This window comes from Leptonotus elevatus, chromosome 1 (assembly GCF_054856555.1).
Source record: "Leptonotus elevatus isolate MCC_2025b chromosome 1, RoL_Lele_1.0, whole genome shotgun sequence".
Classification (NCBI taxonomy): domain Eukaryota; kingdom Metazoa; phylum Chordata; class Actinopteri; order Syngnathiformes; family Syngnathidae; genus Leptonotus; species Leptonotus elevatus.
In genome coordinates this window covers 23220891-23239967 of record NC_141239.1, presented here as the reverse complement: position 1 = coordinate 23239967, position 19077 = coordinate 23220891, and the positions used below count along the sequence as shown (strand labels likewise).

Here is a 19077-nt window from a genome sequence, read left to right as displayed (position 1 = left end):
TACCATACTTCTGCCAAGGAATAACCTGTTGAAATTTGGTGCAGATCCAGATCCAAAGGTGTATATCAAATACTTTATTTACTTTCAGTCACCATGGTAACCTCTGCCCTAGAATGCAAATAGCACCGTCCTTTTTGGCTATTCGTAAGGTATGATGTCATTCTCCATGAAAAAACGGACAAATGCCATTGTGTCATTCTTGTACGAGCTATTTATTTTCTCTTTTTTGTTCTTTTAACTCATTCACTGCCATTGATGACTATAGACGTAAAAAATTCATGTCATCTATTTCTATTCGTTTAACATTTTTTTATTTAATAATTTTTTTTATGAAAACCTAGATTTTTTATTGTACATTTATGACAGATATAAAATGATCATGCGATTAATCACAATTAAACGGCCCTTATTAAGAAAATTTTTAATTAGGCCCGTCAGCGATTACATTTTTTAATTGTAATTTATCACATGACTTCATTTGTTAACTAACAATTAATCACACATTTTATATCTGTTCTAAATGTACAATATATATTTTTCTAGGTTTTCATACTCTTGTTAGCAAAAGGGGGAAAAAATGTTAAACTAAAAGAAATAGTTACAATGATTTTTTTACATCTATAGCCGTCAATGGCAGTGAATGAGTTCATCTTGACAGAACTGCCACCCCGGTGTCCAAAATAAGAAATGATACGGGCCCGTGCCGAAAAAGGCCCTTTACACTCCTCTCAATAAGTAACAGAACAAAGAAGCCAATGCATTTATTTTCACTGTGAACTGAAAACAGGGTCAGTGACACAAAACTAAATTTTACGCCTGGGCATCTCTGTGGTTTTCATGTTGGTCACATCTCAAACTCAAAATGTAATCGTCACAGGCAAAACCCGAATGTAGGCGTGCAGCGTGATTTATTGTTTAATGTAAAAACTTTTTGTTTTAAACATCTGGAAATAACTTCCTGGGAATTGGACTTGCTATTTGCACTATTTTGTGAAAGTTGTGGTTCAATAATTGACCTGGTGTAGTGAGTAGGTCATATTGAATCATTTCTGCAAGACACGTGTCACCATAGCCCGTATAGAATCAAAAGGAAACACTACCTCCTGCAAAAAGGCTGCTCAAATAGCCATGGCACGTTTAAAAGGAACACATCCAGACTCACATACTTCCCATTTGAAGTAAAATGACCAACAGGAAGTTTATTCTCTAGGCGTGGATCAGCGTCCACTCCTCATTTCCTTCCTTTTATCTCTTTGGATTTTGCGTGTGTGTGTGTGTGTGTTTTTTTTTTAAAGCAAACACTCAAGGGAGGAATGTAAACTGAGACAATAATACCTTGGGCGTGGTTTGCAAGTATTTCCTTTCACACTCCGAAGGGACTTTTGAAGTTCGCAAGAAAAAAACTAACTTGGCTCGAATGAAGGACGATGACAAACATGGCGACAAGCGGCTGTAACAGCCAAGAGGAGTCCACCGTCCCCTGCGATACGTGCATGGGCGAGCCGGGTAAGGCAGTCAAATCCTGCCTGACCTGCCTGGTATCCTTCTGCGAGGATCACGTCAGACCTCACCTAGAGAACGGCAAGTTCCGGAGCCACCGTCTGGTGGAACCTCTGCGTCACGTGGATGCACGCAGGTGCGATGTCCATTGTCTTCCGCTGGAGCGCTTCTGCCTGACGGACGGATGCTGCTTGTGCTCCGACTGCTGCGGTCTGGGGCACCAAGATCACGCCACTATGTCTTTGGAGGAGGCGAGGGCTCAGATTAAGGTCTGAACACATTTACATTTACATTTGCAAACTGAGCCGCTGAAAAATAAGTGTGGGCTAAGTCCATTTTTTCCTTTTTAAACTGAGAACTGGAGTGGGCTAACTTCTTGTATGTGTTATTTATTAATTAATTAATTTATTTATTTATTATTTTTAAAGATAACTTAAGTTAGTTACCTCCATTTGATCTTTTCTTTAAACCGAGAACTCCAATGGGCTAACTATTTTGTCTTTTTTTTTTTACAGCTCTAGATTGGGCTAAGTCCAGTTTGCATTTTTCTTGGCAGACTCTATTTTGTCTTTTATTTTAACCAAGAACTCCAATGGGCTAACTATTTTGTCTTTTTTTTTTTTTATAGCACGAGATTGGGCTAAGTCCAGTTTGCATTTTTCTTGGCAGACTCCATTTTGTCTTTTATTTTAACCAAGAACTCCAATGGGCTAACAATTTTGTCTTTTTTTTTTTATAGCACGAGAGTGGGCTAAGTCCAGTTTGCATTTTTTCTTGGCTGACTCCATTTTGTCTTTTATTTTAACCAAGAACTCCAATGGGCTAACTATTTTGTCTTTTAAAAGAGAGCTCGAGTGGGCTAACTCTTTTTGTTCAGTGTTCAATTGTTTACATAAAACTTTTGCACACTAGTTGTCCAAACATCTGTCAAATCTATCAATATTTAACAAAAGACAGTAAATGTATTCATTTATGCTAACATGCATATGCAGTGACACCTAAGCAAAAAAGAAAAAAGTACTGTGTGCAATAATGGACTGCCTCCATTTGTCAAAACTGACCGTATTCACCTGAAAGACCTTTTCTCTTCATTTCTGAAATTAACAAACGATGACAAAAAGTTAGTTAGCTCACTCTAGTTGTGAGTGACTCGGCTATTGTCCTTGTAATGCCCAAGTTAACAATTTGGCTGTACTTTACTTTGTTCCAGGATGAGCTGCAGAAAAAGCACAAGGACATAAATCGGAGCGTTGTGGCCACAGAAAAAGCAATGGAAAAGCTGCGGAGCAACAATGACAACATGAAGGTAACATTTAAGATAGTGCTGTCATGAGATTTAAAAAAAAAAAGATTGAGAGATTAATTAATTATGATCTGTACTTCATTGATCAAATTCATCATTTTTTTTAACTCATCTAAAAACTGCTGAGAAAAGTCCTCAAATGTATTTTTATTTAAATACATTGTTAATGTACCTTGTTTGCTCCCTTTTCCTTATTAGTAGTAGTGCACATTATCTGTATACTGGTGTGTGGTTGCTTTTAAGGTTTGAGGTTCCACGCACCATCAATTAGGTGACCGTCACCCCCGAATAGTTGTGTTTGCCAGTTGAGGTCCCGTCATCTTCGGTTATAGCAACACAGTTGGGAGAATCGTCCACGGAAAAAAAATCATGTTTGTTTTTCTTTTCGCCGTCATACATCTTGCTGATTTTAGTCATCAATGGGTCAGTGGACGCTGTTTGCAACGCCTCGATTAATCTTTCGCCTTCAACTGTATTTATCGGCCTGTAGCGATCCACTTGACAGGAACGTTATTAAAGTAATGCGATTATTTACGAGTACAAATTTTAATCGCCTGGGGCCCCTAATTTTTAATAATTTTAATTTTTTTAATTGTAATTAATCACATGACTACACTAGTTAACTCACGATTAATCACAAATTTTATATCTGTTCTAAATGTAAATTTTCCTACTCTTGTTAACAAAAGTGTAACAAAATTGAAACTAATAAAAATAGTTTATAGCCGTCAATGGCAGTGAATGAGTTAAGAAAGAATGCACTTTACCTGTTCAACCAGGTCATATTTTTTTATGCAGATTTTTATGGTCTCGTTCTTGTCACAGTCTTGACTCGTCAAAGTCTTGTCTTGGTCTGGGCTTGCCTTTGTCTTGGTCCTGCCATGGTCTTGGTCTCGCGACTCCTAAAAAGTCTTGGTCTTGGTGAGTTCTGATCTTGGGCAAGTCTTGGTCTTGGATGGTGTGGACTTGTGCACAAGATTTCATCGCAATGACAGTCAGAAGCCGTTGATATATGCCCTTTCATAATGTTTATAAACAAGAGGCATCAACGTTCCAGCTGGCGAAAAGCGAGTGACTGCTGCTGATGTGAACTGAAAAAAACTTCGGTTTGGGGTTACCCTATTTTACATATGCTGTACATTACAACTTCTTCATTTGTTTGCGTTATCAAAAAATTATCCAGTACATCTGTCCTTTTTCCAAACCCTTTTTACGGCTCGCTCTCCAGTCTGTGGTGCAAGAGGTGTCTGCTCAGGTGGATCAGCACTTCTCCAGGCTGCAAGAGGCGGTGGCGGAGGCCAGGAAGCAGGCGGCGGAGCGGCTGGAAGCAGAGCAGAGGCGAGCGTTGCGCCAGGCGGAGGGCGTGGAGGCTCACCTGAAGCAGAAGAAGGCGGAGCTGAGTAAGACCTTGGCCAGGATGGACAAAGTGGCGCGAAGCGAGTGCGACGTGTCCTTCTTGCAGGTCAGCACCAGACGAGTTCTATAAGTTGGGTGTGTGTGGGGTGTGTGTGTGTGTGTGTGGGGGGGGGGGGGTGTTAAGGCTTCTTACGCAATCTCAAAAGTTGACAGCGTACACAGATTTAAGCATTATGGAAAAAAAAGGCTCATAGAGGAAAAGTCTTCAATAAATATGCTATTATGTTCACAGTATCCTTTGTTTTGTTGTAGGAATACTCGCAGTGGAAAGAGGGAGCGGCGGATGTTTGCTTGCCCAACGTCAGCGTGACTCGTGTGGACCATGTGTACTCTTACGTCCAGGTCGTAGCGTGTGTCACACAAGAGCTGTGTGACTTGATTCTCGCCTCCTACCACGAAAGGCTCAGTGCCATTTCTCCAGGTGTGATGCAAAGGGGAAATGTGATTATTTTTAAATCCTCTCTGTGGTTTAACTGTTGTGTTTTCTATTTATCTGTCAACCAGGCAGCCAACCCCAGACGCCGCAAGTTTTGTTGCCTGATCCGAAGACCTCGGAAGACTTTTTAAAATGTAAAAAAAAATCTTCTGTTATATATATATATAAATATATAATAAATATCTCATACATAAATATATAAAACATATCATAAATCATCTTTCCCCTTTGAAATGAATGAAATTGCCAATAATCCGTTCTATCTGCCTCCCCCCCCCCCCCAAAAAAAGACTATTCTGGAATGTGTTTATTTGAATGAGAAAAAAATAACACTATAATATTGTACTTTAAGTAATGACATTATTGAATAGAATTCAAAATAATGAACTATGTTTCGCCGCACTTGCCATCAATTAAATGGTGTTTGTGCTGCTGCCCTTCTTGGCCACCCGGGGGCAGCATAAGACAGACAGACGGATATACTGCACATGGATGTCTCTGCTCATTTTAGCTCCTTGCAGAGGATAAAGAAGTCATGACTGTGACGGTTATATTGAATTTTTAAATGAGTGTCTGCAATGTTTGTGTTCAATATCAGTTGTTTTGAAAAGTTGTATATATGGTTTCCATTATGTGTTAACATTAGCATTAAGCTACCAGACTGAAGGCTTAACCATGTGTTTTTTTTAATGCAAAATGTGCAGCTTTTTAATTTTTTTTACAGTTAACTGGGAGTGGGGAAAAAAACAGCTTAAAGACTTATTTTTATTTTATTTTTTCATTTTTTGGGCTTTTGCCAAAGTTCTGCTTAAAGTGAGTGAGTTGAATAGTGCTCGTCAAGTTTATGCTTGCAATTCAAAGCAAAATATCAGCTGGATGAAAGCTTTTACCTTGAGCTGTCGGGTGTATCTCAAAACAACACTGTAGTGCATTTAAGGTTCAACCTGAAATTTCCTCCCAAAGCGCAATATCCTAAAATAATGTAGTAACATGATATATATATATATATATATATATATATATATATCAATTTATTTTTCCCTTCAGATGCAAATAATTTGACCTTTGACCCAGACACGGTCCATAACTTCCTGCGTCTAACAGCGGACAACATGAAGGTGACCAACACCAGCCCCTGGCAGCACAGCTACGTGGACCATCCCGATCGCTTCGACCACTGGCGCCAGGCGATGACATCACAGAGCATTTACGAGGGCCGCCACTACGCCGAGGCGGAGCTGAGCGGCGAGGGGGCTCACGTGGGCGTCACCTACAAGAGCATCGAGCGCAAGGGTCAAGAAAGCGCCAGCTGCATCACCACCAACGACTTTTCGTGGTGCGTCGGGAGGAACAGCCGAGGTGTCTCCGCCTGGCACGCCGGTGTGGAAACGCCATTGGAGGCTCAGGATGTGACAAGAATCGGCGTTTACGTTGACTTCTGTGCCGGCCACGTGTCGTTTTACCATGTGAGCATGTCCATGAGACTGCTGCACAAATACAATGCTGCTTTCATTGAGCCATTGTATCTCATTGCATGGCTCTCAAAGAAGGAGAATGTAGTTTGTCTGGTTAATACAAAGTGATGCTTCTTGCCATTATTAAAGCAGACCATGGAAAATTTACTTTTGTATTGGTTTGTAAACAATCCTTTATCTGCTTTTTTCTGAACATGTCTGTGAGTGAGCCATTGTTCACTTCCACCCACTGTGATGTAACAGTAGAGCTTATTTACATGATATGGTTCATGTCTTGATCAGCCATGCTGGGTAAAGGTCCAGAGCTACTTTCAAGTAATGACCAGTCTATGCTGTTTGAAATACTATGACACAGAAACATCCACATCCCACATGAGTGTGACGCCCCTGCTATCGTGTCAAGGCCCAAAGTTAAGCAGAGCTGCATTGAGTTTTGTTGGGTAAAGGATGATCTCACATCCTCAGCTTCTGATACGCAGTGGCACTTACTTAGTTGCATGGTGAAGTTGTCAAAGTGGTACAGGACTATTTGCGTTTGGCGATCTTATCTTATTTGACAGTATGCGATTTGAAAAAAATATCTAATGAATATAACTCACAATTAATAAATACAAACACACACACATATATATATATATATATATATATTAGAGCTGTCAAACGATACATTTTTAATCAGATTAATCACATCTTAGAATTCTGATTAATCACAATTAATCGTCTACTAAAAAATGCTTTTTTAATCAACATTTTTTTCCTGCCAAATTTGAAGAGCACCGGTTATGTATTTTTTTTTTTTTACATTTAATATTATGAGGACGTCTTCAACATTTTTGGATCCACTGCACATGCTCATCCTCCTCATAATATGTATATATATATATAAATATATATATATATAATATATATAAAATATAATTATATATATATTTTTTTAGCTAGCTATCTATGGGGTATATGCCACGGACTTCCTGAATTTCACACATCAGCTTTGTTTCCGTTTCCTGTTTGCGACGCGTGGGCCGCGTCCCAGTTCTGCTGCGAATGTGTAGTCTGTCTGTCTCAGTTATCCGAAGCATTTCAGAGGGTTGAGAAGCCCTGCGCACTCCCGCCCATCGGCCGGGGCGTGCGGTTGGGGGACGAGTGTTGGAACGCGGCCATCAGTGGCCAGAAACAACACTGATGTGTGAAACCCGGAAATCGGAAGTCTGTGGCATCTGCCCCATAGCTAATACAAATGCATTATGAATAAAATTCGATTCATACAGTAGTAATATATTTTGTGATTTTCTATTATATATTTTTTAAATGGGGTGTTTCTCAGTAAGCAATCAAACTAATTGATATAATAATAATGTATTCAACAAATTCTCATTTGTACTGTTTTTATTTATTAAAAATATATTCTAAATTCAATGTTTTTTGTCAATGAAATTTGAATAAAAAATGCAGTAGTTAACAAATTGGTAAAGTTATAGGCTAAATATTTGTATTGGGGAAAAAAAACGAGAACATGAATATAAAACAAATGAAAAACAGTTAATATGGCGGATTGTGCGTGGCATCCTTTTTTTTCTTTTTTTAAATGCTTTTATTAACACAATTCAACACAACTTTACATTCTAGAACATACGAACATATCTTGCAAAAATACCTGACAAAATTTTTGTTCATTTCAAAGATGGTACAATATAAGAAAAAAATTATATTAAAATAGACATTTCCCAAGAAAACAGGTCAACAATCTTTGAATATTACACAAATGAAGCATCATAGGAGAAAAACATCCAAGAGATTTAACAATTTACTGCTTTTCTTACTGTTGATTAATTTTATAGCTTTGAAAATGGATTTCAATTCCCGAAACCTGGGGTTGGACTTGGAACATTTTTGTTTGTGAATAAAAAACTTAGCATAAAGAATAACAAAATTAAATACGTATTCAAAATCATTGTCTTCTGTGTTACCATAGTAGCAAACTATATCTTTTAGACTAAGTTCGTAAGAGTTTTTAGAGGTTTTAAAGAAGAAAGCCACTAAATCACGCCAAAATTGTTTCATAAAATAATTGAAATACTGTTTCAACTTCAATTTCACAAAAAGCACAAAGGTTGCTATTATGGACAAATTTGGATATCAAATAATTAGTAGGATATATGTTATGCAAAATAATAAGATGTACTACTTAGGCTTTATTAGTAATACAATATTTATAAGGTAAAAGTCACACCATTTTACAATTTATATCCGTAATTTTAGAATCTCAGAAAAACTTTCCTCTAGGAACAATTTTGTTCTTTTTTTGTAGAATCTGGAGTATAGCCGTATATGTTTATTATTACACTTTGTGTCTGTTCATTTCATTCCATTAAGCTTCAGAACAGGAGCTGTTAAAACAGTTCTATCATATTTTAAATGGTTCGCTATAAGTTGAATCAGGCCATTAGGAATAGCGCGTACTATTAAATTAAAGGTCTTGAAAGGAATTGGAAAATTATGTACGGACATGAATTGTTCACAAGACAGTATATTACCACATTCATCAAATAAATTGCAAACATAATTAATTCCTTTTTCATACCAAGTATGAAGGAATACAGATTTGTTTCTGACAAGTATATTAGAATTGTTCCAAAGGAAAGTTTTGTGGGGTGAAAAATGGTGGACAAAAGCCAAAACCCAAGCAAGAAGGGCCTGTTGATGAAAATGTGATAACTTGAAAAGAAGTTTGTTTAGCAAAAAATTACACTGAAGAAGAAAATGTAGTCCTCCAATTTTGTTGAAAATATAATTAGGAATAAAATACCAGATTGAATCTGGATTAGATCGGCATTTTTTTTAACCAAGTCATTTTAAATGTATTAACATCACAAAAATTCAAAACTTCTAGCCCTCCCTTTTGCTTTGCAATGGGATAGTACCTGCTTCTTGAGCTTGTTTTAGTGACCGTTAACTCCTTCACAAAAAGAAATAATGATGGGAAAACAAAACAAGATAAACCTTCAGCTTTAGAGAGGAGAACCCTTCCTATCACAGACAAATCCCTTTGAAGCCATAAACATAATATATTTCGAGCCTTTTTAATTCTATCTGAAAAATTTAGATGTCTAACTATAAGATCTTTAGATATTCCTAAATCCTTAACCGATGCCTTCAAAGGGATGTTATCCATTACAGAGTCATGTAATGACAATATTTCACATTTGGTCTTATTCAGTTTGAGTCCCGACGCCTTGGAGAAATCTTTAATCAAAGTTATAGAATAAGAATGAATATAAAACCCCAGAGCTATCTATCTTTAAACCCTAATTTGAGACCTTAGTTCTAATTTAAAAGCCTAATTTTAAACCCTAGCCCTAGTTTGAAACCCTAATTTTGAACCCTAGCACTACTTCAAAACCCTAATTTGAAACCCTAGCCCGAGTTTGAAACCCTAATTTGAGACCCTAGCCCTAATCTGAAACCCTAATTTGAAACCCTAGCCCTAGTTTGAAACCCTTAATATGAACAACTAGCCCTAATTTTAAACCCAAATTTGAGACCCTAGGCCTAATTTGAAACCCTAATTTTAAACCCTAGCCCTAGTTTGAAACCCTAATTTTAAACCTTAGCATTACTTCAATACCCTAATTTTGAACCCTAGCTTTACTTCAAAACCCTAATTTGAGACCCTAGCCCTAGTATGAAACCCTTAATAATAATCCCCAGCGCAATTTGTAAACCCTAATTTTAAACCCTAGCCCTAGTTTGAAACCCTAATTTTGAACCCTAGCACTACTTCAAAACCCTAATTTGAAACCCAAGACCTAGTTTGAAACCCTAATTTAAGACCCTAGCTCTAATCTGAAACCCTAATTTGAAACCCTAGCCCTAGTTTGTAACCCTAATATAAAACCCTATCTTTACTTCAAAACCCTAATAAGAAAACCTAGCCCTAGTTTAAACCCCTAATTTGAGACGCTAGTCCTAGTTTAAAGGCCTAATTTGAAACCCTAGCCATAATCTGAAACCCTAATTTGAAACCCTAGCCCTAATCTGAAACCCTAATTTGAAACCCAAGCCTTAGTTTGAAACACTAATATGAAACCCTAGAACTATTTTTAAACCCTAATTTGAGACCCCAGGCCATATTTTAAAACACTAATTTAAAACCCTAGCTTTACTTCAAAACCCTAATAAGAAAACCTAGCCCTAGTTTAAACCCCTAATTTGAAACCCTAGCCCTATTTTTAAACCCTTATTTGAAAACCTAGGCCTAATTTGAAACCCTAATTTGAAACCTGAGCCCTAGTTTGAGACCCTCATTTTTAACTCTAGCTTTACTTCAAAACCCTAATAAGAAAACCTAGCCCGAGTTTAAACCCCTAATTTGAGATGCTAGCCCTAGTTTAAAACCCTAATTTGAAACCCTAGCCCGAGTTTGTAACCCTAATATGAAACCCTAGCTTTACTTCAAAACCATAATAAGAAAACCTAACCCTAGTTTAAACCCCTAACTTGAGACGCTAGCCCTAGTTTAAAGACCTAATTTGAAACCCTAGCCATAATCTGAAACCCTAATTTGAAACCCTAGCCCTAATCTGAAACCCTAATTTGAAACCCAAATCCTTGTTTGAAACACTAATATGAAACTCTAGCAATTTTTTTAAACCCTAATTTGAGAGCCGAGGCCATATTTTAAAACCCTAATTAAAAACCCTAGCCCGAGTTTGTAACCCTAATTTTAAACCCTAGCACTTCTTCAAAACCCTAATTCGAAACCCTAGCCCGAGTTTGTAACCCTAATATGAAACGCTATCTTTACTTCAAAACCTTAATTTGAAACCCTAGCCCTAGTTTAAAGCCCTAATTTTAAACTCTAGCCATAATCTGAAACCCTAATTTGAAACCCTAGCCCTAATTTTAAACCCTTATATGAGACCCTAGGCCTAAATTGAAACCCTAATTTTAAACCCTAGCCCTAGTTTGAAACCCTAATTTTGAACTCAAGCACAACTTCAAAACCCTTATTAGAAAACCCAAGACCGAGTTTATAACCCTAATATGAAACCCTAGCTTTACTTCAAAACCTAGCTATTTGAAACAATAGCCCTAGATAAAAACCCTAAATTGAGACCCTAGAACTAGTTTGAAACCCTAATTTGAAACCCTACCCCTGGTTTTAAATCCTAATATGAAACCCTAGCCTAAGTTTAAAACCCTAATTTGAAACCTTAACCCAAATTTTAAACAATAATTTGAAACCCTAGCCCTAGTTTTAAACCCTAATTCGAAACCCTAGCCCTAGTTTTAAACCCTAATTTGAAACCCTAGCCCAAGTTTTAAACCCTAATTTGAAACCCTAGCCCTAGTTTTAAATCCTAATATGAAACCCTAGCCCTATTTTAAAACCCTAATTTGAAACCCTAACCCAAGTTTTAAACACTAATTTGAAACCCTAGCCCTAGTTTGAAAAACTAATTTGTAACCCTAGCCCTAGTTTGAAACCCTAATTTGAAACCCTAACTCGTTTTAAACCCTAGCCCTAGTTTTAAACCCTAATATGAGACAATAGCACTAGTTTTAAACCCTAATTTGAAACCCTAGCCCTAGTTTGAAACCCTAATTTGTAACCCTAGCCCTAGTTTGAAACCCTAATTTGAAACCCTAACTCTCGCTTTAAACCCTAGCCCTAGTTTTAAACCCTAATATGAGACCCTAGCACTAGTTTTAAACCCTAATTTGAAACCCTAGCCCTAGTTTGTAACCATAATTTGAAACCCTAGCCCTAGTTTTAAACCCTAACTTGAAACCCGAGCCCTAGTTTTAAACCCTAATATGATCCCTAACACAAGTTTTAAACCCTAATTTGAAACCCCAGCCCTAGTTTGAAACCCTAATATGAAACCCTAGAACTAGTTTGAAACCCTAATTTGAAACCCAAGCCCTAGTTTGAAACCCTAATTTTGAACCCTAACCTGAGTTTGAAACCCTAATTTGAAACCCTAGCCCTAGTTTGAAACCCTAATATGAAACCCTAGCCCTAGTTTTAAACCCTAATTTGAGACCCTAGCACTAGTTTTAAACCCTAATTTGAAACCCTAGCCCTAGTTTAAAACCCTAATATGAAACCCTAGACCTAGTTTAAAACCCTAATTTTGAACCCTAGCCCTAGTTTTAAACCCTAATTTTGAACCCTAGCCCTAGTTTGAAACCCTAATATGAAACCCTAGCCCTAGTTTGAAACCCTTATTTTGAACCCTAACCCTAGTTTGAAACCTTAATTTTGAACCCTAGCCCTAGTTTTAAACCCTAATATGAAACCCTAGCCCAAGTTTTAAACCCTAATTTGAAACCCTAGCCCTCGTTTGAAACCCTAATTTGAAACCCTAGCCCTAGTTTTAAACCCTAATATGAAACCCTAGCTCTAGTTTGAAACCCTAATTTGAAACCCTAGCCCTAGTTTTAAACCCTAGCCCTAGTTTTAAACCCTAATATGAGACCCTAGCCCTAGTTTGAAACCCTAATATGATACCCTAGACCTAGTTTGAAACCCTGTTTTGAAACCCAGCCTGAGTTTGAAACCCTAATATGAAACCCCAGCCCTAGTTTAAAAACCTAATTTGAAACCCAAGATCGAGTTTGAAACCCTAATTTGAAACCCAAGCCCTAGTTTGAAACGCTAATATGAAACCCTAGGGCTAGATTGTAACCATAATTTGAAACCCTAGGCCTAGTTTGAAACCCTAATTTGAAACCCTAGCCCTAGTTTGAAAACCTTGATTTTGAACCCTAGCCCTAGTTTTTAACCCTAATATGAAACCCTAGCCTAGTTTGAAACCCTAATTTGTAACCCTAGCCCTAGTTTGAAACCCTAACTTGAAACCCTAGCCCTAGTTTGAAACCCTAACTTGAAACCCTAGCCCTAGTTTTAAACCCTAATATGAGACCCTAGCACTAGTTTGAAACCCTAATTTTGAACCCTAATCCTAGTTTGAAACCTTAATTTTGAAACCTAGCTCTAGTTTTAAACCCTAATTTGTAACCCTAGCCTAAATTGAAACCCTAATTTGAAACCCTAGCCCACAATTTAAACCTTAGCCCTAGTTTTAAACCCTAATATGAGACCCTAGCACTAGTTTTAAATCCTAATTTGAAACCCTAGCCCTAGTTTGAAACCCTAATTTGAAACCCTAGCCCTAGTTTTAAACCCTAATTTTAAACCCTAGCCCTAGTTTGAAACCCTAATATGAAACCCTAGCCCTAGTTTTAAACCCTAATATAAAACCCTAGCACTAATTTTAAACCCTAATATGAGACCCAGCACTAGTTTTAAACCCTAATTTGAAACCTAGCCCTAGTTTGAAACCCTAATAGGAAACCCTAGACCTAGTTTGAAACCCTAATTTGAAACCCTAGCCCTAGTTTGAAACCCTAATATGAAACCCTAGACCTAGTTTGAAACCCTAATTTGAAACCCTAGCCCCAGTTTGTAACCATAATTTGAAACCCTAGGGCTAGTTTGAAACCCTATTTTTGAACTTTAGCCCTAGTTTTAAACCCTAATTTGCAACCCTAGCCCTAGTTTGAAACTCTAATTTGAAACCCTAGCCCTCGTTTTAAACCCTAGCCCTAGTTTTAAACCCTAATATTAGACCCTAGCACTAGTTTTAAACCCTAATTTGAAACCCTAGCCCTAGTTTGAAACCCTAATTTGTAACCCGAGTCCTAGTTTGAAACCCTAATTTGAAATCCTAACTCTCGTTTTAAACCCTAGCCTTAGTTTTAAACCCTAATATGAGACCATAGCACTAGTTTTAAACCCTAATTTGAAAACCTAACCCTAGTTTGTAACCATAATTTGAAACCCTAGCACTAGTTTTAAACCCTAACTTAAAACCCTAGCCCTAGTTTGAAACCCTAATATGAAACCCTAGCCCTAGTTTTAAACCCTAATATGAAACCCTAGTCCTAGTTTTAAACCCTAATATGAGACCCTAGCACGAGTTTTAAACCCTAGACCTAGTTTTAAACCCTAATATGAGACCCTAGCACTAGTTTTAAACCCTAATTTGAAACACTAGCCCTAGTTTGTAACCATAATTTGAAACCCTAGCCCTAGTTTTAAACCCTAACTTGAAACACTAGCCCTAGTTTTAAACCCTAATATGAAACCCTAGAACTAGTTTGAAACCCTAATTTGAAACCCTAACCCTAATTTGAAACCCTAATTTTGAACCCTAACCTGAGTTTGAAACCCTAAAATGAAACCCTAGGCCGAAATTGAAACCCTAATTTGAAACCCTAGCCCTAGTTTGAAACCCTAATATGAAACCCTAGCCCTAGTTTGAAACCCTAATTTTGAACCCTAGCCCTAGTTTTAAACCCTAATTTTGAACCCTAGCCCTAGTTTGAAACCCTAATATGAAACCCTAGTCCTAGTTTGAAACCTTAATTTTGAACCCTAGCCCTAGTTTTAAACCCTAATATGAAACCCTAGCCCTAGTTTAAAACCCTAATTTGAAACCCTCGCCCTAGTTTTAAACCCTAATATGAAACCCAAGACCTAGTTTGAAACCCTAATTTGAAACCCTAGCCCTAGTTTGAAACCCTAATTTTGAACCCTAGCCCTAGTTTTAAACCCTAATTTTGAACCCTAGCCCTAGTTTGAAACCCTAATATGAAACCCTAGTCCTAGTTTAAAACCTTAATTTTGAACCCTAGCCCTAGTTTTAAACCCTAATTTGAAACCCTAGCCCTAGTTTGAAACCCTAATTTTAAACCCTAGCCCTAGTTTTAAACCCTAATATGAGACCCTAGCCCTAGTTTGAAACCCTAATATGATACCCTAGACCTAGTTTGAAACCCTGTTTTGAAACCCAGCCTGAGTTTGAAACCCTAATATGAAACCCCAGCCCTAGTTTAAAAACCTAATTTGAAACCCAAGATCGAGTTTGAAACCCTAATTTGAAACCCAAGCCCTAGTTTGAAACGCTAATATGAAACCCTAGGGCTAGATTGTAACCATAATTTGAAACCCTAGGCCTAGTTTGAAACCCTAATTTGAAACCCTAGCCCTAGTTTGAAACCTTGATTTTGAACCCTAGCCCTAGTTTTTAACCCTAATATGAAACCCTAGCCCTAGTTTGAAACCCTAATTTGTAACCCTAGCCCTAGTTTGAAACCCTAACTTGAAACCCTAGCCCTAGTTTGAAACCCTAACTTGAAACCCTAGCCCTAGTTTTAAACCCTAATATGAGACCCTAGCACTAGTTTGAAACCCTAATTTTGAACCCTAATCCTAGTTTGAAACCTTAATTTTGAACCCTAGCTCTAGTTTTAAACCCTAATTTGTAACCCTAGCCCTAAATTGAAACCCTAATTTGAAACCCTAGCCCACAATTTAAACCTTAGCCCTAGTTTTAAACCCTAATATGAGACCCTAGCACTAGTTTTAAATCCTAATTTGAAACCCTAGCCCTAGTTTGAAACCCTAATTTGAAACCCTAGCCCTAGTTTTAAACCCTAATTTTAAACCCTAGCCCTAGTTTGAAACCCTAATATGAAACCCTAGCCCTAGTTTTAAACCCTAATATAAAACCCTAGCACTAATTTTAAACCCTAATATGAGACCCCAGCACTAGTTTTAAACCCTAATTTGAAACCCTAGCCCTAGTTTGAAACCCTAATAGGAAACCCTAGACCTAGTTTGAAACCCTAATTTGAAACCCTAGCCCTAGTTTGAAACCCTAATATGAAACCCTAGACCTCGTTTGAAACCCTAATTTGAAACCCTAGCCCCAGTTTGTAACCATAATTTGAAACCCTAGGGCTAGTTTGAAACCCTATTTTTGAACTTTAGCCCTAGTTTTAAACCCTAATTTGCAACCCTAGCCCTAGTTTGAAACCCTAATTTGAAACCCTAGGCCTCGTTTTAAACCCTAGCCCTAGTTTTAAACCCTAATATTAGACCCTAGCACTAGTTTTAAACCCTAATTTGAAACCCTAGCCCTAGTTTGAAACCCTAATTTGTAACCCGAGTCCTAGTTTGAAACCCTAATTTGAAATCCTAACTCTCGTTTTAAACCCTAGCCTTAGTTTTAAACCCTAATATGAGACCATAGCACTAGTTTTAAACCCTAATTTGAAAACCTAACCCTAGTTTGTAACCATAATTTGAAACCCTAGCACTAGTTTTAAACCCTAACTTAAAACCCTAGCCCTAGTTTGAAACCCTAATATGAAACCCTAGCCCTAGTTTTAAACCCTAATATGAAACCCTAGTCCTAGTTTTAAACCCTAATATGAGACCCTAGCACGAGTTTTAAACCCTAGACCTAGTTTTAAACCCTAATATGAGACCCTAGCACTAGTTTTAAACCCTAATTTGAAACACTAGCCCTAGTTTGTAACCATAATTTGAAACCCTAGCCCTAGTTTTAAACCCTAACTTGAAACACTAGCCCTAGTTTTAAACCCTAATATGAAACCCTAGAACTAGTTTGAAACCCTAATTTGAAACCCTAACCCTAATTTGAAACCCTAATTTTGAACCCTAACCTGAGTTTGAAACCCTAAAATGAAACCCCAGCCCTAGTTTAAAAACCTAATTTGAAACCCAAGATCGAGTTTGAAACCCTAATTTGAAACCCAAGCCCTAGTTTGAAACGCTAATATGAAACCCTAGGGCTAGATTGTAACCATAATTTGAAACCCTAGGCCTAGTTTGAAACCCTAATTTGAAACCCTAGCCCTAGTTTGAAACCTTGATTTTGAACCCTAGCCCTAGTTTTTAACCCTAATATGAAACCCTAGCCCTAGTTTGAAACCCTAATTTGTAACCCTAGCCCTAGTTTGAAACCCTAACTTGAAACCCTAGCCCTAGTTTGAAACCCTAACTTGAAACCCTAGCCCTAGTTTTAAACCCTAATATGAGACCCTAGCACTAGTTTGAAACCCTAATTTTGAACCCTAATCCTAGTTTGAAACCTTAATTTTGAACCCTAGCTCTAGTTTTAAACCCTAATTTGTAACCCTAGCCCTAAATTGAAACCCTAATTTGAAACCCTAGCCCACAATTTAAACCTTAGCCCTAGTTTTAAACCCTAATATGAGACCCTAGCACTAGTTTTAAATCCTAATTTGAAACCCTAGCCCTAGTTTGAAACCCTAATTTGAAACCCTCGCCCTAGTTTGAAACCCTCGACCTCGTTTGAAACACTAACTTGAAACCCTAGCCCTTGTTTTAAACCCTAATATTAGACCCTAGCACTAGTTTTAAACCCTAATTTGAAACCCGAGCCCTAGTTTGAAACCCTAATTTGTAACCCGAGCCCTAGTTTGAAACCCTAATTTGAAACCCTAACTCTCGTGTTAAACCCTAGCCCTAGTTTTAAACCCTAATATGAGACCCTAGCACTAGTTTTAAACCCTAATTTGAAACCCTAGCCCTAGTTTGTAACCATAATTTGAAACCCTAGCCCTAGTTTTAAACCCTAACTTGAAACCCTAGCCCTAGTTTTAAACCCTAATATGAGACCCAAGCCCTAGTTTGAAACCCTAATATGAAACCCTAGAACTAGTTTGAAACCCTAATTTGAAACCCTAGCCCTAATTTGAAACCCTAATTTTGAACCCTAACCTGAGTTTGAAACCCTAAAATGAAACCCTAGGCCGAAATTGAAACCCTAATATGAAACCCTAGCCCTAGTTTTAAACCCTAATATGAAAACCTAGCCCTAGTTTTAAACCTTAATTTGAGACCCTAGCACTAGTTTTAAACCCTAATTTGAAACCCTAGCCCTAGTTTTAAACCCTAATATGAAACCCTAGACCTAGTTTGAAACCCTAATTTGAAACCCTAGCCCTAGTTTGAAACCCTAATTTTGAACCCTAGCCCTAGTTTTAAACCCTAATTTTGAACCCTAGTCCTAGTTTGAAACCTTAATTTTGAACCCTAGCCCTACTTTTAAACCCTAAAATGAAACCCTAGGCCGTAATTGAAACCCTAATATGAAACCCTAGCCCTAGTTTTAAACCCTAATATGAAAACCTAGCCCTAGTTTTAAACCTTAATTTGAGACCCTAGCACTAGTTTTAAACCCTAATTTGAAACCCTAGCCCTAGTTTTAAACCCTAATATGAAACCCTAGACCTAGTTTGAAACCCTAATTTTGAACCCTAGCCCTAGTTTTAAACCCTAATTTTGAACCCTAGCCCTAGTTTGAAACCCTAATATGAAACCCTAGTCCTAGTTTAAAACCTTAATTTTGAACCCTAGCCCTAGTTTTAAACCCTAATTTGAAACCCTAGCCCTAGTTTGAAACCCTAATTTGAAACCCTAGCCCTAGTTTGAAACCCTAATTTTAAACCCTAGCCCTAGTTTTAAACCCTAATATGAGACCCTAGCCCTAGTTTGAAACCCTAATATGATACCCTAGACCTAGTTTGAAACCCTAATATGAAACCCCAGCCCTAGTTTAAAAACCTAATTTGAAACCCAAGATCGAGTTTGAAACCCTAATTTGAAACCCAAGCCCTAGTTTGAAACGCTAATATGAAACCCTAGGGCTAGATTGTAACCATAATTTGAAACCCTAGGCCTAGTTTGAAACCCTAATTTGAAACCCTAGCCCTAGTTTGAAACCTTGATTTTGAACCCTAGCCCTAGTTTTTAACCCTAATATGAAACCCTAGCCCTAGTTTGAAACCCTAATTTGTAACCCTAGCCCTAGTTTGAAACCCTAACTTGAAACCCTAGCCCTAGTTTGAAACCCTAACTTGAAACCCTAGCCCTAGTTTTAAACCCTAATATGAGACCCTAGCACTAGTTTGAAACCCTAATTTTGAACCCTAATCCTAGTTTGAAACCTTAATTTTGAACCCTAGCTCTAGTTTTAAACCCTAATTTGTAACCCTAGCCCTAAATTGAAACCCTAATTTGAAACCCTAGCCCACAATTTAAACCT

The 19077-nt window shown here is 37.6% G+C and overlaps 1 protein-coding gene across 2 annotated transcripts; it reads left to right on the top strand.

Moving 5' to 3' along the window:
• The first annotated feature begins 704 nt into the window (after nt 1-704).
• LOC147181280 (tripartite motif-containing protein 16-like) lies at nt 705-6286 on the top strand. 2 transcript variants are annotated; one of them, XM_086085526.1, is made up of 6 exons: nt 705-1769; nt 2711-2806; nt 4032-4265; nt 4472-4640; nt 4724-4789; nt 5760-6286. In XM_086085526.1, the coding sequence occupies exons 1-6, from the start codon at nt 1428-1430 to the stop codon at nt 6236-6238; spliced, it is 1386 nt and encodes a 461-aa protein (XP_085941652.1). In that variant the 5' UTR covers nt 705-1427; the 3' UTR covers nt 6239-6286. The 2 variants fall into 2 exon arrangements, with proteins under 2 accessions (XP_085941652.1, XP_085941647.1); XM_086085521.1 differs by having other exon boundaries at nt 708-1769; nt 5703-6285.
• The last annotated feature ends 12791 nt before the right edge of the window (nt 6287-19077 follow it).

Coding starts and splice junctions, on each gene's coding strand:
- LOC147181280 (XM_086085521.1), top strand. CDS start 1,428: ATGACAAACATGGCGACAAGCGGCTGTAACAGCCAAGAGGAGTCCACC. Junction 1,770..2,710: donor AGGCGAGGGCTCAGATTAAG/GTCTGAACACAT, acceptor ACTTTGTTCCAG/GATGAGCTGCAGAAAAAGCA. Junction 4,790..5,702: donor CTCGGAAGACTTTTTAAAAT/GTAAAAAAAAAT, acceptor TTTTCCCTTCAG/ATGCAAATAATTTGACCTTT.